Source organism: Nyctereutes procyonoides, unplaced genomic scaffold, assembly GCF_905146905.1.
Source record: "Nyctereutes procyonoides isolate TBG_1078 unplaced genomic scaffold, NYPRO_anot_genome, whole genome shotgun sequence".
Classification (NCBI taxonomy): domain Eukaryota; kingdom Metazoa; phylum Chordata; class Mammalia; order Carnivora; family Canidae; genus Nyctereutes; species Nyctereutes procyonoides.
Window position 1 is genome coordinate 30,314,041 of NW_026575052.1, and position 20,256 is coordinate 30,334,296.

At 54.8% G+C, this 20,256-nt stretch overlaps 1 protein-coding gene across 1 annotated transcript in view; it reads right to left on the reverse strand.

The window, feature by feature from the left end:
- Window positions 1–20,256, reverse strand: part of MAP1B (microtubule associated protein 1B) — an 85,437-nt gene that overhangs the window by 18,504 nt on the left and 46,677 nt on the right. Inside the window, exons 3-4 of the mRNA XM_055331947.1 lie at window positions 5,067–5,149; window positions 2,916–3,056 (exon numbers count right to left, since the gene is read on the reverse strand). Coding sequence (XP_055187922.1) covers window positions 2,916–3,056; window positions 5,067–5,149 — 224 coding nt within the window. The remainder of the gene's footprint in view (window positions 1–2,915; window positions 3,057–5,066; window positions 5,150–20,256) is intronic.

Below are 20,256 nucleotides of genomic sequence, written 5' to 3' on the forward strand. Positions count from 1 at the left end.
CCTGTCGAGCACCGACTTGGATAAAAAAATGGTAGAGACAGGCTTATCAAATCTGTGGGTGGCATGAAAATGGGAGGGATAGCAAAATGTGGGATGGAAGCATTAAAACATTCACGGGGGCCCTTGACATTGGGATGATGACGGCTGAGTCAACTCTAACAGGATGGCACACCAAAGGGACACATGTAAGGGCCACTAAACCAGCGGGAGGGATAATGCAAAGGATTGGGAGATGCTGGCTTAACAGCAATATGCAGGGGGAAGACAGGGATTTTAGATGACAGTCAAATGGATTTATCATAAAGCTAAAGAAGCTTAAACTTCAAGGCTCCTCACTGGCAGGGTCCCCTCCCAAAGCCCTGTACTGAATCATTTTGTTTTCTTTTTCTGAAAGTGAGCCCCCGATTTATATAAATTACAGCACTCCCCCAAGCTGGCATCCCCTCCCCACTGACATTTAATTATGGATGTTGATGGTCAAAAGTTACTTTCAGACCTACTTATTAGTAGGTTGTATTGAAAACTACAGGAGTCCCTGCCACAGCATCCTAACCTGGTTAGAGACCCCTGGAGCATGGTGTTCGGTAGGAGTCATGACATTTGAAAGAAACTAGACCCAAACCAACCAACCAAACTGAAATTGCTGGCTCCTTTTCCTTGGCCATGAACCTCTAAATGCTAGACCTGAGCCCCTTGCTCTTCGAATACACTTCTCCCCGTAGATCACTTCATGTGTTTTTTAACATGCTGACGGCTTCCATACGTCTCCAGCCCAGCTGTTCGTTCCCTGAGCCCCTGACTCATGCATCTAATTGTCAGATGAGGCCAAGGCCCTAAAACATGACCAAGACAACTCATGATTTTCCCCCATCCCTTTCCTGCCAACAGGTTTGAAGGACAGTGACCAGAGAACCTAAGAAACGTTGACTATTATCTTCTTTTATGAAGAACAGTGTGCAGAACTGAAAATAATTGATCCGAAGGGAAAAAAACAACAACTGGCAGTGTTGGTGAAGGGTGTCTGAGATATCAAGTGGAAAAGGGAGCATATTCCTTCCTTAAAGATACAAAATGAGACACATAAGGAAAAAAACTCTCTTCGAGAGAGACTGAAAAATGTCCCAGGAGATGTGACTTCACTGTCCTCAGGTTTCAAGAAGGAATGGCTTAGCCAGATGACTCTTCTAGCTGTAAGTTCTGGTTTTGTAGTTGACCTCCGATGACAAAGATTCCTACAACCCGAAGCTCAAAATGCACTGGTAATTGTTATTTTTCAGTCCATTTATTTTTAGCTCTTTTTTTTTTTTAAATGCATCATTTTTGTGTTTCCTAAATGGTATTTCTGGTTTCTCTGGAACGACTAGCAGATATCAAGGACTGGATAAAAGGAGCAAAACTAAATACCAATGACCTTAAAGGTCCCTTTGTTCCTGAGTCATTCTGTACTCAAACCCTTTCTCCAAGGCCACACACCGTAGGCAATGGCTCTAAAGGGCTAGCGACCATGGTCTAGACCAGTGACTTCTAGTCCTGTGGGCTGAACTCTAGAGGCCTTGGGGGTAGGCAGATGACAAACTCTGGAGAAAGAGGGACAAAAGCCCTCGTTTTGAAGTGGTAAAGATGGCACCAGCCATGAGTGCGCCCTGGGGTCCCTTCCTGGGTGGGGTGGGGGGTGGGCAGGGCTGTCTGCCTCAGGCCCCAGCTGACATCACACCTTCTGAAAGTAGGGGCTTTAAACACTAAGTGAGTTGTTCCTTTTCACTGTTTTTCATTCCCCCCTCCCCCAGGTGGGTGGAGAGTGAAAGGTTGTTAAGTCACCTGGCCCAGAGTTTGAGTTTTCGAGAAGCCTTCAGGCAAGGCAAACAAAGCCGGGAGGTTTATTTACAGCTCTGGCCGGTGATGACAGGTACCCAGAGACTTTTCTGTGAAACCCAGGGCTAAGGAAGCTTAGATGCAGAAAGACAGATGGCCTTTTGCAACACGGGAGACTGAGAGGCCACCAACTCAGTTAAGTTCTCAGGAAGACGGCTTCAAGTGGAAAGTGGAGACTCCTCCTGGGCACGCATCCCTAAACCCCTCCATGTAGAAACCTGTCATCCATCCACCGTGGGTAGACGGGCCCGACCCCTAAGCTGATGGCCCCGAAAGGCCTAACTACCACACGAACAAAATGAAAGAGGCATGTTGTTTTCAAAAGAGAACTTCCCCCGCCAGGATACACCCTCAAGCAGAGATCACCAAATTCAACCCTTCAGTCTGATTTTACCAAATACCACTGATGCCACATGATATTCAACACCTCACATGCATCATCTTCGAATAAGATCTGTTCATTAGAAATACTAATGACCCAGGTTCAATCCAGCTACTTTAACCGTCTTGTTCTTGGGGCATGGATGTGCCCCATTTGGCTACATGCCTTCCTTTCTTGAGCCTTCTGTTTGTTGGGCTGCTCAAGCAGCCCAAGTTCAAACACCGGGACCAGGCATTAAAAAGTAAGAGCAAGCAGACCAGGAAAAGTACGTACAAATGATGAAGGACATGGGGGCAGGGAGATCCTACCTAAAGATGAAGAAATCTTCAGAGTATTCTTTCAGAAAAGGAGACCCCTGGGTTTTCTTTTGGGTTCTATCATCCCAAGTTTCTTTATTATTTTTGCCATCTGTGCAATACGGACTGTTCCAGTCCCCTCCACCTCATCCCCAGCACATTAAGAATGGCTCCAATTCATTACGGATGGGTGCCCCGAATCCTTTTGGTGCTCAGTCGTAGAACTACCAAATGTTGGATCATGCAGCTCTGCGTATTTCAAAGGACGTTTGACATCCCCTCCCCTCCAGCTCCATCCCCCGCTTTCAAAGTGGAGCCTAAGGCCACAACCAGAACCAAGCAACTGTGAAGCTTAGAGAGCCCACCTCTTGATCGGTGAAAATCTCTATGAAGTTCTGGAAGGAGAAAGAGCCGGACTGGAGAATGAGCTCTCCGGTATTCTCAAAGCACTGTCCGGTGAGCACGAGCAGCTTGTGTCGGGCAGCGTCCGTGATCATCAAGCGCACCTGAAACAAAGCACAGGGAGCAGGACGTGAGCCACACGCCCCCCCACCCGCCACCCCACGCTTCGTGCAGGGCTGGCCCTTGTCGGGCTCCACATCCGTTGCCCACCGAACCCATCCGTCCCCCCCCCCCGGGGAGGCGGACAGAGCCAAGGCTGTGGTCATGCAGTCAGCTGGCCCACAAACGCCACGTTCCATGTTCACGACAACCAAGCCACGAGTGGGGCCTGACGTCCTCCTAGATTCCTCGTCCTTCTCACAGCAGCCTGCACCGTTGAGTCACTGGCTCCACAGCCATGTCCGCTAGCAGCCCGCGGTCTGTGAGGCTCAGGGAGGTCCCACAGGCTGAGTCACCAAGCGCAGCCCCCCCACCCCCCGGCTGCTGCCCCTGGAAGCAGAGGTTTCCACAAGGGTCCCCGGCCAGCCCCTCCCTCGCAGGACCCCTTTCCTTCCACGCCACCCAGCAAACTCGCAGCTCCAAACACCATCCCCAGTAGGATCAGCAAGGTGCCTGCCACTGAACACGAACAAAGGGCTCCCCCTAAAAGGGAATCTTTTTTTTTTTTCTCCAAATGAGAATCTTTTAAATAGAAAGGTTTTGTAAATGGTTTGCACGAAAGGACTCTCTGTTCTTTGAGTGGCAGGAAGCCAGCCTGTCCTTCAGCAGAAACGCTGCTCCAAGCACCAAGGTACTGGTTCTGAGCACAGCTCGGCTCAGCACAGATCCACTGCCAGGCATCATGCTGACACCAAGGGAGGGGGACAAAAGTAAACAGGACATGACGCATGGCACCCAAGGACCCCAAGTTCCAGTCCAGGAAGCACCTGGCCCCAAGAGTCCCATCTGCTCCACAAGCAAGCCTGCATTCCTTGAGGAAATCCTTTATTTTTCCTTTCCCATTTCAAGTTGTCTTTACTTTCTGATTCTGTGAATTAGACCCCCGTTGGCCTCAACCTTGCGCCTTCATGGATTATCAAAGAGGCCCTGGTGACCTGGAGCCGATGGAGGTAGGATCACGACACGCTCCGTAATGATCGCCAGGAAGTGGAAGCAACCCACTCTCCATCAACCGATACATGAATAAACAAAATATGGTGCATCCACATCATGAAATAGTACTCGGTGGTAAAAAAGGAATGGCGTACAGATGGAGGCCACCGTGTGGACAACTCTTGAAAACATTATGCAGAATGGAGGAAAGCCAGACACAAAAGCCACCTCCCATGTGATTCCATCATCCAGGGTACTCGGAAGGGCCAAACCCACAGGGGCACAAAATTGATTGGAAGTTGCCAGCAACTGGGAGGAATGGGGCGTGCTGGCTGACGGTCTCGGGGGTTGTAAGGGGTGGCGGACACGCTGTGGGACAGACAGTGATGATGGGCACGCGGCTTTGTGAGAATCCTAAGAACCGATGAATCCCATGCTTCAAAAGGTGCATTTTATGGTATGGGAATTAGAGCCGAATTTGCTGAAAGAGGTTCAGAGCAGGGGCGGCAGGGGAGATGGAGCTAACGGAGGCCCCGTGGGCGGTGGCCCTTCCGTGTGCACGAGGCACGGCATCCAGAAGGTGCTCAGCCTGATCCAGAGCTGGGCAGAGGGAGCGGCCGCACTTGCTCCCGCCTGGGGGCCCGGGGCTCTGGGACTCGGCCCAGTTCTTAGCCTACCATCCTCCCCGAGACCCCAGACATTCTGGGCAATAATTCCAAACGCCAGTGACGATACATGAAGAAGAGCCACAGGCGCGGGTTTCAGTGGTCACAGCCCCAGCCCCGTGGCGGGTGGGCCGAGGCGCTCCTCGGCACCCTGCGGGGCTGTCCTGATCCCCGCTCCACGGAGGGCAGAGGGTGGAGGGGGGCCCGAGGGCACAGGACAATACAGGACTTGCTGGAGGCCTCCAGCAGCCAGGACCGGTGGGGAGGGGGCGCAGAGGGCTGCGCAGCAAGCCATTCTCCAGGCTGCACCCAGCCCCGCACCCCCCCAGGCCCTGCGGGGAGATGGGCCCACCTTACCTCAGTGCTCACAGCCTCGTCCGAGGGGTTGATCAGGACCACGGTCTCCAGGACGTCACTTCGGTGATGAAGGATCTTTTGTCCTGCGGACACAGGGGACAGACCGCAAGGGAGCCCTTAGCTTTCCCCAGGGAACGTGCGCTCCCGCCCCCTGTTCTCAGGCCACCCCCCTGCCGTGGCTTTCAGCCGAGACGGGTCCTAGACGCGGCCTTTGTCATGGTAATGGGGAGGCGCCCCCGCCGCCCTTCCCGGGAGATTAATTAGGAGCCGCTGCTGAATGGCAGCCCGCCCCTGGGCTGTGGGGGACAGGCAGTGGTGGTGCCCCAAGGCCTCCCTGAAGGGGCGAGCTTGGGGGGGGGGTCCACAGAGCCCACGGGCCTGGGGAGGACGTGGACAGACTCCCCCCTTCGGCATGGGACCCAAGGTGTGTGGGGGTGTGCGTGGCCAGGAGAGGCCTGCTGCCCAGACGCGGCGGGGATGAGACCCGTGGAAGGGGACCGGAGGGGCCAGGAGAGCGAGGCACAGGGCAGCTGGCGTCCCTCAGAGCTCGAGCACGCCACGTGGCTGCTGCGTGGACTGAGCGCGGACTTGGGTGCCACGGGGGATGGGGCGCTGGGCCGCCCCTCCGAGGACCCACGGAGGCCGAGGGACGTGCGCCCCACCCAGAACGGGCCAGAGGGGTGGCTGGAGGGCGAGCGAGCAGCGGGGGGGCCGGCGGCTGGGGCAGGGGCTCTGCGCGGGGTCACGTCACCCGGCGAAAACCTAACTAGTGCCACCGAGTTGTGCGCGTGAAAATGGGTAAGGTGGCAAGTTTTGTGGGTGGTTTTTCTCAATTTCCTCAGAACTTAAAGCAAAGTGATGACAGGCCCGAAGGGCGGCCCAGCACCTCTGGCTGGGTGGCCGGGGACGCATGGACGGCACCGCAGGCCCAGCTGGGGCCGCACCAGGAAGGCCCCCGAGCACCCAGAAAGCGCATGCCGACCTAGCCGGCCACACCCACGAGCCCGTCCTCCCCGCTGTCCCATGTCGCCCACGAGCCAGCAGGTGCCCGCCGGAGATGGAAGCAGCCCCCGCGACACCTGAGCGGCGTCGAGCCCCCCACCTGTCAGCATGGACACGCCGGCCAGAGACCTCAGTGGGGGCGCTGTGGGGACGCAGAGGCCGCGAGGGGCGGGGGCCAGCTCCAGGGCCACACGGCCGGCACGGGTGTGGACCTGGCTGGGGGGGGGGGTGGGATGTGGCAGGGACGGCACCAGACCCACAGCGGCAGGGACGCGCTTACGAAGCAAGAAGCTAGAAGGCATCACAAGGCTGTTGGCAAAAAAGCAAAAAGCAAAAAAAAAAGAAGAAAAAAAAGGTCAAAGGTAGCAGCAAACCCACACAAGGGAGGGGACAGTAAGAGAAGGTGTGTGAGGTCTTACTCCGAATGCCTGGAAACCAGGAAAGCCGCAGACAGGACAAGGCTGCGTGGCCAGAGCAGGCGGAGCCCCGAGCTCCCAGCAGGATGCCCGCGCTGGGCCACAGAGGGCGCAGGCACCCCAAGAGTCACAGCTCCCGCCCACCGGGCTCGGCTCTCAGGCCCCACAGCCCAAGGCGAGCGCGCCCACACCCCGGACACGGACACGCGGCGGAGGGTGGCCCCGTTCTCCCGAAGGCCCCGGGGTGCCCCGCTCACTGCCGCTGCACCACGTCACAGCCGCGGGGCCCTCCTCCCCCACGGCCACCTGCAGACCCTGGTGGGCTCAGGGGTTCCACGGGTGCCGCTCCTTAGGCCCATGGCTGGAAATACCGGGAACAGGGACACGGACGGCCGGGCGCGCCGCTGCCGCAGCTCCTCCAACAAAAGCCTTTTTATAGGATTGGATTTAAATGAAGGAGGGGATTTAGGGGGGGTTGGGGGAGAGGAGCTTGAAGCCCTTGCCCCAGGCCAGCTGCTGGCAGAGGCCTTCCCTGGCTGCCCAGGCCTCCTGGCGCCCCGCCTGCCCCCAGCCAGCTCTCCGGGTCGCCCGACGCCTGCGAAGCCACATATTTGCGGAATGTCTCACGCCGGGCCGCTGGCCAGGCATTCTGAGGGAGAGGCCACCACCCTCGCCTGCAAAGGTCTCGTTCAGCTGCTTCAGAGGTTCCCAGGAAAGAAAGACACGGGGCTGCAGCCTGCCCGCCCCCCCCCCCCATGACCGCAGGAGGCCACCGGCACAGCCCCGCTCAGCCTCGGTCTGCGGGAAGCAAACGCAGGGGCTCGCAAACGGCGGGGTCACCGCTTTGATAAAAAAAAGTCCCCCCGCCCCCCCAAAAAAAAACAGAAGAGAAAAAGAAACCGCCCTTTGACGGCTTCCCCACAGAACTCGGGGCAGCAGGGAGGGCCCGACCCTGGGGCAAGAGGCAGGTGCACAGCGGACAGAACAGAGGCCTGTCACGCCCCAGCCCCGATGCTGCAGGTCTTTGAGGCCACAGACGTCCATCTGCGTCCTGCCGGAGGCTCGGAGGCCCGAGCTAGTAATGGCTGAAACGCGGGGAGGGGTTTCCAGTCGTGCCAAGCCTGATCGATCATCTGAATCCATGCGTCTTCCAGGATCGCGCGGTTTCGGGGCTCGCTGGCTCGCGGCCCCCCCGGGGACCCTGAAATCTCGGGAGGCCAAGGGTCTTTGCCAGGGGATGCTTCTGGGGCCGCCCCCCACGGAGCCAAATGGCCGTGTGCAGCACAGGCTCTGCCTGGGTTCTGAAGAAGCCGCCAGGACTTGATCCAGGGACACCCGCCACTGAGGCGTGGCCACCACCAACCCCTGTCAACCCTGGAACCTGCCGATCGCCCACAGCCGACCCTGCAGCCCACACACCGGCCACGGGAGCCCAGGTGGTGACATGATCACAGCGGGGCCCAGCCCAAGGGAGGGGGTGCTGGATGCAAGTCCAGGACGCGCTGGTGGACGGGGAGGCCCCAACGACACCCCTGGGCTGCGGGTCCCTGCAGACGCCCCGCAGGACGGCAGTGACTCCGTGGGTCTCAGGATGGACACCGCGTTCCCGCTCCCACGGGCAGCACCACTCGAACGTGCTACCTCCAGCTTCCCGCGCAGCATGCCCTAGACACGGGAAGAGAAGGGACGAGGGGAGCCTCCATGTCCGCTCAGGACGGGGTGCCGGCACCGCTAGAACACACGCCCCGGGGACCGGGAGGGGCAGTGGGGCCGAGGGCTCCCCGGCCCCTCCACCGCGGCCCGGCCACACCTGCCCACCCCTCCGGCCCCCTCCCCAGCTGAAAACCAGACCCGATTCTTGACGGAAACGGAATCTGATCATCGTGATCAGCCCCACTAAAAAGTCCGATGCGAGGGAGCAGAAACTTGGAGAGGGTTAAAGAGGACTCTGGAGTTAGAGGCTTGGGATAAGGGACTGGGATTACTGGGATAAAAGCGAGGGCTGGAGGTGAAGCAAAGGCCACAGGCACAGACTGTTGTGGTTGGAGGGAGAATAGAAAGGAGGGAGGGAGGGCAGCGGGCAGGGAGGGAGGAGACAGAAAATAAAGGCCAGGCGTTGTCCAGCTCTCCCTCCACGCACCCAAGTGGATTTGCAAAGATGAAACCTCTCGCCTCCAACCTCCACTTCCATAAGAACACTTTCCAGGCCAAAGTTTAGCTAAATGGAGGAAATCAAGAAATGCAAGGAACTCTGTGCAGGGACTAAAAATTATTTACCAACAAGTCTGCCTGCAGCTTTTATTTTATTTATGTATTTATTAAAGATTGTATTTATTTACTCACGAGAGACCCAGAGAGAGAGGCAGAGACAAAGGCCGAGGGAGAAGCAGGCTCCATGCAGGGAGCCCAATGCAGGACTCGATCCCGGGAACCCGGGGTCACGCCCTGGGCTCAAGGCAGACCCTCAACCGCTGAGCCTCCCAGAGGCCCCTACCTGCAGCTTTTAATGACAGGTTTTTATTTGGAAGCTCGCACAGGCCTCGTTTCTGCAGGAACCCACGTGGTAACTCGAAGCAGACATGCTAAGCGAAGGAGGAGGCGTGCAGACAGTGGGCTGGCGTGGGGGGGGGGGGGCGCCCGCAGCAGCAAAGCTCTCCGGAATCTTCTTACAACTCAGGGACCCGGTGGGAAGGTAGGTCCTAGGCTCCCTGGGGGGGCGAGGGGGGGGTCCATGCAGCAACACGATTTCCAGCAGCCTCTGTTGGTTCTCCCCAACTCCCCCCCATCACTGCTATGCCAGGAAAACCAAGGGCAAGGCAGGGCCGGGGGTCACAGCTCCCTGGAGGCCACAGGAGCCCCCGCCCAGCAGAGGCTTCCCCGCTCCCAGGAGGGCGCTCCCCCCACGGACAAGCTGTCGGCGACCTGGACCATGATGCCACGGTCCCCAGGGGTGCACAGTGTGACCCAAGGCAGGTCCCCGCTGTGCCACAGACTGTCCCCCTGCCCCCCCCCCACCCCGAGGCGCACCCCAGTCCCTCCTGCCCCGACTTTCCTGGCAATGGTGCTGCTTCTCTATGGCAAACAGGCTCATTTGCTTCTGCCTCTGTTTCCCCTCCCGCGTCATCCCCGTGCCCGTCGCACTGCTCTCTAGTCCCGCGTGTGTTTAAGAGACGGAGAACCTGAATTCCACTGCGAACAAGCTCTGGAGCCTTCCTTCCTCGGTGATTCTTTTTCATTTAAACAAGTCGATCGTTGCTTAGGAATGAGACAGCTTCTCGAAGATTTTACCTTCGACACCCTCTGTGCAGCACAGAACTTAATCGCTACAGCATCTGAGTCTACACTGACTTTTCCCTGCATTTCTGGGCTTTGACCCTCTCTGTGCCGTGACCATGTAGTTTAGTGTCTCGTGTGTCTGCCCATCCCTCCACCCCATCCTTCTTGGGTTCTGCGCCGCCTTCTGCGCTACGTTTCCCTGAGCACCAGACGCCCAGCTAAGCACGTAACCCAAAGGGCCCGGCCTGCCAAGGCTGCCCCCTCGCCCCAACCACGCACCCTGCTCACGGTGCAGGTGGAGCCTTGCTCCTGGGGCAGAGGGAGCCCCACCTTGCCCTTCGCATCCCCTCCTGTTCTAAGCTCTGGGGGGCGGCTTGCACTGGGCACAGACCCGACGGGGACCCTGGACACCAGGTGGCAGCGGGTTCTTGTCATACCCTCCCTCTCAATCCCCTCTATGGGGTTGTTCTCCCGAATTCCATTCTCCTGGGGCCTCCTCTTCCCTCTTCTTCCCCCCCCCCCCGCCCCTTTTTCAAAAGCCTCAAGGCCGAGGAATGAGAATCCAGGCTACCAAGGGTTCGAAGCAGGAGAGAATGAAAGAAAGAAGTTGGATTTTTTTTTCTTTTGCCCCAATGTTCTGGCCCAGCTGAAAAAAGCAGAAAGAAATAGCATGGACGGTATTGATGACGGTCTGGCTCCCTGGAGAACAGCTAAGGAGAAACTGCAACACCTACGTGGGCTCCAGCCAAGGGGGAGAAGACACCCTAAAAGTTGTTTCTTCAACAAGGTACAGATTTTAGAAGGCTGCCACTGGGGGTTGGGGCGGGGGTCGGGAGGCACAGGAGCCAAGGGCCCTGGGCTACCTGTCGGGAGACCAGCTGTCACCAAAACCAGATCCACATGTGTCTGGTGCTCTAGTATTCATTCCCACAGCACTGCGCTCTGGGTCTGTGCCCTGGAGCCCTGATGATGATGGTACTTGTCCAAGGGTGGAGCCGGGGTCTCTGGGCCACCACAAGCTGGGAGGTCTCAGTGCCTGTTCCCTAAGCAAAACCTGCTGCAGACAGACACACACACTGATGCCTCTCAGGCACAAGAAGGAAAGACCTTCTGCCCTGAAGATTCGAGGAGTCCAGCAGCCATGGGGAGAACCTCCTACCCCTGAGCCTGTGGGGACCTGTCACTCCTACAGCATAAGAAACCAGAATTGCTTCATCTTATAGAATGGGGGGGACCCAAAGGAGCTCCAGCGACAGTCCCATGCCCCCTGCTGTCTTTAAAGATGAAAAAGACGAGCCTCGGGGGTGAACAGTGGCCTGTCATAGCTAAGGGACTGTTCTACCTGTATGGCTGCCAGGGCAGATCCTATGCCCACTGCAGACAGTTCTACTTGGGAACAGGTGCTAAGCTACTAACAACACTACCTTTCGTTTGTACTGCACTTGACCATTTATAAAGTCTCTGCATGCAGGTTACCTCAGGGTATCACAAAGATTGTTATTATCATCCTTTTTTTTTTTACAGATAGGGATAAAATAAGCTGTTAAAAAAATTAAAAAATAAAACCTAGTTTAAGATTTGATTTATCCATTCATGAGAGACACGGAGAGAGGCAGAGGCACAGGCAGAGGGAGAAGCAGCTCCATGCAGGGAGCCCGATCCAGGACTCAATCCCAGGACCCCGGGGTCACGCCCTGAGCCGAAGGCAAGCGCTCAACCGCTGAGCCACCCAGGCGTCCCTTAAACTAAGTTTTAAATCTAGCCCCTCTGACTCCTGATCTCTACTCTTGCCACCGACCCTCAATGCTTCTCAGACTATGTTAGGAGTTTACTGGTCTAAATCTTTACTTTTTAAAAATAAGATTTGCCTGAGATACATTTTCCTCAGAATGTTATAGAGTACTCGCTGCATTTGGGATATGGGTCTGGGGAATTCTTTGTTTGGGGGATACCTGCCATGTGCCTGATGCCCTGCCAACTAGTAGGTTAAACCATGAGATTGCCAATCTCACCCTCATGTCAACGCAGAAATAGCACTTTCCTGTGGCTCAACAATTAGACTTCACCTTCTTGAGGTCAGAGCAGGTTTTTTAATTTTATTGGTCTTCTCCTGGCCTTTTAAGAGATGTCGTATTCCCTGTTTACTAAGAAAGTATGAATTAGGGATGCCTGGGTGGCTCAGCGGTTGGGCAGCTGCCTTCGGCTCAGAGTTGGGGATCGGGGTCCCACGTCGGGCTCCCAGTGCATGGAGCCTGCTTCTCCCTCTGCCTATGTCTCTGCCTCTCTCTCCCTCTCTGTGTGTGTGTGTGTCTCTCACGAATAAATAAATCTTAAAAAAAAAGGTATGAATTATTTAGAGGACACAGTTTTCTAGAGACTAATTTAGGCAAATTCATAAACTACCACTGAAATGAAAACATGGCTGGGATGCCAGCCCTATCCTGATGGGGAGAGAGTTTAATGGGGGTGCTGGAGTTCTGATAGTGTCTCACTTGGAAAGCCTAAGTCAGAAGTGATGTCTGAGACACAGCAGGAGCTCAATCAATATTTGATAAGGGGATGAATAATAAAAATGGCTAAGATATACTGAATAACTGCTCTGGGGCAGCCACCGACCTAAGTTCTTTATGTAGGGTCATTGCATTCAATCTGCACATTCATCCTATGACGAAGGCCCTATTCCCATTTTATAGACAAGAAAAGTGAGACATTGGGCAGTTCAGCAACAGCCCTAGGGAATAAACAGTGACACGAGGCTGGAAGCCCAGGAAGTCACCATCCAGAGCCAGGCTCTTAGCTCATGAAACACTTTAGTTTAGTTTTTAAAGATTTTATTTTTAAGTAATCTCTACACCTACTGTGGGGCCTAAACTCACAACCTCAAGACCAAGAGTCACATGGTCCACGGCCAGGCGCCACCCCCACCACCACAAAAAGGCATTTTAAAGGGACAAAGGAAGATAGATGACAGCTGGTTTGATTTGGGGTCTGTTGAGTTTGAGGTTCCCATGGGAGAACCGGGTGGCTCTGTCCAACACGCCAGCAGAAACGTGGACGCGGGGCTGAGGCAACATGATCTGGGAGCCATCAGTGTATTTTTAGGTGATGCTCTTGGAGCGAGAGCAAAGGGTGAGTACAAGAAACAGAAAGCCCCCAGAGGTGTGGAGAAAGAGCACCAGAGAGGTGATGGCACCACCACCTTCTCTGCTCGCCTCCTCCCCAGCCCCCAAGGTGACCTGTGACTGCGGTGCCTTCTTGATTTGTAAACTTAATCCACCTCCACAGAGAAGAGAGTTGAGGCTGACTATTCCAATGACTTTAAATAATCCAATAATAACTCGCATCTGCTTTTCAAATCCAACCTCAAACATAGTACTTGGACCCACACATCACTGCGTTACATTGCTTAGCCTGTGGGCATGGCCTTAATTTCTGTCTGGGACACATCTGCCTGGTGGACAACAGACGGCCGGCTGGCACTTCCGGGGGTGTAAGATGCCCCATGGTCATCTGGGGAACTCAGTACATGCACAGCCCACTCATAGTCTGACTCAGAGGCCAGGGTAGGGCCTGGGGCTCCGCATTTCTGCAATCTTTCAGACAATTCTGATCGTCCTGAGGCCCCTTCTTTGAGAATCAAGACAACATAGGCCAAAAAATACGCTACTGATCAGCAACAACACAGCAAGTGATCTTTTTTCAAGTCACCCTCACGCTGGTCTTCATGTGTTACTAGCCCAGTGTCCCAACACACTGCCAGGATTATTCCCCTTGGGAGCCCGTGTGCTCATTAAAGACTCCAACAACTTTCCCCAGTAAGGGCTGATGCGAGGAATCACCTGACACTTTTATCTGACACTTAATTTGCCATCAAACTCCGGCCGCTGATCAAATCCAGGGAAACCGCTGACCTTTCACCCCCGTCTGTTACCGTTTAGAACCAAATCATCAGAGTCTTCACGCTCCAAGCCGGATCCCCTAAACACAGAAATGAAACGAGGCCTTCTGGTGCCGGCTTTCGAAAAGGTGACAGAAAAAGCGGAATGTGAACAGCTGGCCTAAGAGACGTCACACCTGCATCAGACCCCTCGGACACCTTAGCTCTAAGCTGAGGCCTAACACCGGGCTGGTTCTTCTGCCCAGGACAGTCGCACAGGGACAAGGCTACCGCAGTGGCGCCTGCCGCCCAGGGGGGGCCTCTGGCAGGTCAAGGTGCTAACATGCAGGGCGAGGCGCAGGGGACCTGATGCCCGGCCGTGGCTGACCCGGCAGCTGAGGAAAAGCGGTCCCCCCCACCGGCCGGCTGTGGGCCCAACGTGGGCCCGTCTCTACAGCCGTTGGCCTAACGCCCGGCCCACCCCAGGGAAGTGTGTGATTTTTTGTGGTTTGCCTCGTTGCGTGTCCTCCTGCCCGGCCTCACCCAGAGGTGGCGGGGGGGGGGGGGGTGGCCCCGGCGGGGGGTGCCCAGTGCGGCCAGACCCACTCCTGCCCTGGGCTGGGGGCGAGGAGCCCCCACGAGGACTTGCCGTCCAGGGGCGCTCACGGCCACGCTAGGCCGCGTGAGTGGTGGCTCCCGCTCCGCCCGGTAAAGCACAGGGCAGGAGGTTCTCGGGACTTTCTCCGGCGAAACCCTTCACCGGCCACCGGGCCCCCCTCGGCCCAGTGCAGACCCTGGCGCTTGGCAGGGGACACCGAGCGGAGGGAGCGGGCACGCGACCTGCCTCAGCGGCCCCGTCAGCGGCCCCTCAGCAGCCTCCTCAGGACGCCCTCGCGCTGCGCCTCCACCCGGCCCGCCAGGCCTCAGGCGGGGGCTCCTCGGCTTCGTCCTCCCCCCTCATGGCATCTCGTTTCCCGGCCCTACTATTAACGCGCCCGCGAGGTGCCCCGGCCTTCACCAAGCCGCCGTGTCCATTCAGTTGACGCCAAGTAACGGACACTTTCAGCATATCGGATGCTCGTGCTAACGGGTCGCCGCATCGTCCTTCCATCCCCGGGGCACAGCTGGCTTCAAGGGTGCTAGTGGATGACCCCGACCACCTTGGCCCCACCTAAGGCCTCATTCCTACTTACACCTCACAATCCGTGCCCTACAGACCCGGTTGGCCTGCTGTCCCTCTGGGAACATCTCCTGTCCTCTTCAGCTCCCAGAACCGTCTCCGTGGCAACATTCTGAGGCTGCTGGATGGTCCCCGTACCCTAGAACCCACTTAGAGGAAGCGTATGAAACTGTACACGAGCCCTCGGATCTGACTGAACGAGGCTGCCTCAGCTAACAAACGCTGTCACGTCCTTGCGCACATCTCGGGGCAGCCCGCCTGGACTTCCCGGGAGGTTGGCACTTGCCCTGTAACCCTCACAGAACCCAGGCCAGGCGTTCCACCCACAGGCATTCAGGTACGACGGCCTTTTGCACAACAGGACAACTAAAGATACAGACCGCCGTCTACCGCGCACGCCACCCACGTCATTTCTGAATTGGGATTTAACACAATCGTGTGGATTGAAATCCAGCCTTTAGGAAAAGGAGTAAATCAAGAGATGGGCCTTCCAGAACCTGGAAAACATACCCCTGAGTCACCACTAGCAGAAAGCTCACTACCATACGTAAATAAGAAGGAAACAGGGTCTATCTAGTTCCTTTTATGTGATCAGGGCCACAAAAACATCCCCAAGGGTCAAGAGTTGTTTGCCTTTTTTTCACAAGTAAACAATTCTGCCTCTGGTCACCAGCCACCACTTATGGTTCCTAAAAGAATTAAAATAGGGCATCATTGGGAAGATTTCGTTTTGATTTTATAGTCAACTATGAGGTCACTGCCAATGGGGTGCCACCGCATGTCCCCACACCACACTTGACCTTCTTGGAAGATTGTTGCCAAACAACTGTATCTGCAGACCTAGGATAATTTGATGTAGGAAACGGAATAAATTCAGGGTCATGTATTTAGTTAATATTCACTCAACAGGCAGAGATTTGTTTCTGACACAGGTCAACCCAATCTGGCTGAGAGGCATTTTCAAGGCATCGATAAATGTATTCTGAACCAGCAGACATAGCTTCCCTGAAGACAAAGGCGCAAAACCTACCATGCGGACGTGACTCCAACAACAAGTAAATACTACCCTCTTCCATCTTCTTTTAAGAAAGACTGAAATTCAAGAATGACTTCAGAATGAGTTCAGGGAGGAAGGCTAATAAACTGGGGACGAGGGGAAAAACTTGCTTTTCAGAAAAATCTCCAGATTTCAATTTCTATGAGAAATAACAGGTTTTCCTAAGAAAATTACCATGCAGAAAATGACTTCCTACATTCCTATCTTGCGTTATCCTCTGTTGGTTGCTCTTTATGTATTGACACCCTTGGAAATAGATGCAATTACGGATAAGCATGCTAAGCACAGTTCTTATGAGGCACCACTCTCTGTTCTTTCACAGGAAAGCGTACGCTGGGAGCACATCCTGTCCCAGGAGAAATGCTGACGGGTAAGCCAGCCCCGAGGAAGAACAGACTGACTCGGACTCCGCGGCGTGTCCCCTGCTGGAGCTCCCGAAGAGAGCATCTGCTTCTGCTCCCGAGAGCGGCACCGAGCACTTCCCCACCTATTCTGGAGTCGAGGCTGGCTCTCAGAATGAAGGGTTGGAGAAGCAGAAGCCAGAGCACACCTGAGCCCTTGGGGCTCAGGACCCAGAGGGTAGCCCGGGCTGCACAGGGATGGGGGCCCCAAGGGGGGTGAACAGTGCCTGCCTGACCTGCTCCCTGAGGTCAGCAGCCCAAAGAGGAGAGGACCTAACCTGTTCCTGGTCACCAGCCCCTGGAAGGACAAAAGGGCCCCCCAAGCCCAGGAAATCGTGATGTAAATCCCGGGTCAGGTTTAAGGCTTCGGCATTCTTTTTCTAAGAGATTAGAATGGCCCGCTACTTTCCCAACTGCAAGGCTGGAGTGCAGAAGGCCAGAACCTGGTGTGCTGGTCACAGTCGGGGATCACACTAGAAGGGTCCAGCACTCTCCCCAATCTGGGTTTTGCAATTCAGTACAGGCTGATATGGAGAGGCAGGTACCGGTGGGCTCACCGCACTCCAGGTAGGGGCAAAGCACACGGTTTAAGAAAAGGGACCGTTTTCCATCCTCCCTCCAGGCAAATGAACGGGACCCTTCCATGGAAGCCTGGCCTTTTTCAATGAACAGGTACCAGGCCCTGAAATGCCTCCCCTTGTGCAGAGGTCAATTCCGGATTGGGCTGCGGATGCGGCTCGGGAAGCAGCTTCCTAATTGAAATCAGACCAGCACACCAGTTCCAGGTGAGGAGGATGCACCATGTTTTGCGACGTTAGGCCTCAAGAAAAGGAATCTGCCCTCAGACAACAAGGACAGAAAATGGAAAAGAAATGAAGTTTCATATATAAGGTAGGTCCCCTCCCCACCACACACACACACACACACACACACACACTGGCATTTGACTACATATTGTGTAGCTTCAGGGTACTGTGGCTAAATAGTGAATCTTTAAAGTTTCATAGGAATTTCAAAACATCTGGGGAAGCAGCTCAAATTTATGTCCCTTTTTTCCCCTAAAAGGATCTGAGCTGCTGCTCTCAGGTGTCTTCTGTACCATTCTGGAAGATCTCTGCACTGCCTTTCTTTCAGAGCCAGTAAAATGCATGATGAAGTTTTCTAAATGTCTCATGTCTACAAAACCGCTTTGAAGATCAAGTTACATCTTTTTCTTATTATGAAAAAAATCAAGGGTTCTTGCAGCAAAGGTAAGAAGTCCACCGACCAATACTATGACCTCTGGACTTCTGATGTCAGACGTGAAAAAAAAATATTTCTCTTCCCTAACATGAACAGGGAACATGAAAAGCCTATGCATTTTGATAAGCCTCCATTAAAGAAACCATTATTTTCGTGTGCTGGTCTGTTTTTATTTGATTTAAAGAATGACAGCCGCCCAAGGGTATCGAATCAGACACTAGAGTTACATGGTTGGATGAGCTTAAACAAATATTCTGAGTCTCTCCTATTAATAGATATTAATTTAAGTGGGCTCGATCGTGTGCCCTCTCGAGCTTGCATCTGAGTCTTACGATCTACAGAGAGAGGTGGCTTGTCCGGGGAAGTCGCAAAGAGAGAACCACCTCATCCTTTATAACATTTTCTGGAAGTTATGATGACTACTCTGGGATTTCATCTTACTTTCTATTCTCCCCATAGGTGAAATTTTTGCCATGGTTGAAAAAAACTCAATGAATTTCAGACTATGGAACAGATGCTGCGGAAAACATCACAGGTAGGAAAGCATACCCTTCTGCTCATGTGTTTCCTATAAAAACTTGTAAAACCTTGTAAATTTGCATCCTCTGTTCCCCTCTGTTCTCTCTCTCTCTCTCTCTCTCTCTCCCTCTCTCGTTTGTTTTTGGCAATGTCTGCACTTTGGCCTTTTCTGCATTGCCTCTTTGGTTTCCAAGCTTTCCAACTCGCAGAAGGCTGTGCGTGGCCACGGAGGCCAGGACCCTGGGACACGCCGTGGGGGAAGCATCCTGGGGCTGAGCGCCGAGCTATGCCCCATAGGTGGTTCCATCTCTAGGTCAGCTGCGCCAACCACAGCCGGGGGCCGGAGCCTCGGGTGCCTGGTCTGGGGCCTTCGCACATGCCGTTCCCGCTGCGTGGGGTACCTGTCACCTCTCGTTTACTTGACTGCCTCCGATTATTCCCCAGGTCTTAGGGACACGGCACGACCGTTTGGCAGGTCCTAGAGTGCCCCATCCCAGGGCGCCAGCGCTCCCGTCCTGCGCCCATGAGCACAGCTCGGGGCTTCGGTGCATGGTTAGCGTGGAGGCCCACTGTGACGTCAGGGGTCAGACTGCACGACGGACTCTGGGAGGCACGGCCAGGGCCTTACTCACCAGCGGAGAGGGCCGCGTGGAAAAGCCTCCCGACCTGAAACTCTAGTTCAAGATTTCTGAAAAGAATATGGTAATATTGGCTGAAGTACGGATGGAGAATAGTTGAAAAGAGGCTTTGCCAATGAGGCAGATGGAAGAACAGAGAGGCTGATTTAGGCCGAAAGTCAGAGTTAGAGATTTTTAAATCGCTGCACAAAATGTATCCGGCCCAAGCTATGAGCCCACCTATTTGTGAATACCCAGGAACTGGCTGTTAAAATAGGTCACTGACTGAACCTAGTCATTAAATAAATGACTATTTTGCTTACACATACGGGCCCTAAACCCAATCGACTGGCCATTTAAAGGATCTTAGAGCCAACGAGGCACATTCCCACAGACTGGCTGAGGGGCTGGTTATCTTGGCGTCCGGCAGCCGCCGTGGAGAGGGCTATGAAGCGGCAAGCTAACGGCTCGCCGAGAACCAGCAGGCCTAGGACGGTGGCTCATGACGCTGCTGACATCACAAGCACGCATGGTGCTCATAAAAATGACACAGGACAAGGCCTGATGGAGACCGAGTAAATCAGGATCCATAGAGTCAGGGCTGACACCTCGAGGTTGGCCAGGTGGGCATTCCGATCACTGGGCAGCTTTGGGAGGGTTTCGAAGGGCTTGTGTGTAAGACTGCCCCTGGATGGGCCCGAAGAGGGGAGGGAGAGATGAGGCAGGACGGCAGGCAGACAGCAGGGAAGCTCCAAGCCCTCGGGGATGAGGCTGCACGGTCCAACTGGGGGCGTGGAGCCAGTAACCCAGGTTTATAGAAATGTCCGTCTGCACAAATCTATTCCAAATCCTTGTTTTTCAGAGACAGACATGAAGTCTCAGAAAGGCTAAGGGACTCGTCCAGAGTCAGAGAGCAAGATCACAGCCGAGCTGGGAGTCAAGCATGTGTATCCTGACATCCAAGCATTTTCTTTCCAAAAGGACGACTGCAGAGGCCAAGGAGGCTACCACAGGGCCTCCTGACCCCAGAGCTGTGTGATCTAGGCACTTCCCTTCTACACCTATACCCATGCAGCAAATGGAAACTGTTTTTATCATCCATTAAGTGGTGTCATCTCAAGTGACCTAAAGGGTCTCTGATTCTTAATCCAGATGTTGCTCAGATTCCAGAAGCCAAGGATGGGCTGCAAGAGAAGCAACGTAAGCCCAAGGTCTCAGGTTACCTGTTCGGGGCAGTGACGGCAGAAATATGGACTCCCATCCACTCAGGCTAATACTGCTGATGGCTCATCCTCTCTGAGAGAAAGAGCAGAGCAGCAAGCCTAACTGTCTTATCTACAGAACGCTGTAGAGCGGCCGCAGGGATCTCCAACACAGAGCATCCGGCGAATGTCCTCTCCTTGGCTCCTCTGGTTTGCCCCTCGTGGGAAACTCCAAAGGATGGACGAGATGAAAACCCTCGCACACTACCCTGGAAGTCTTCACACCGGGTGGCATCACCACCCCAAGCAACCCTCGCTGCGCTGTAACCAGTAGTTCCCCGTGCACATGCAGAGAACGTGCAGAGAACGATCTCCGAGTGGAGGGTACGCAATTTTTTTTT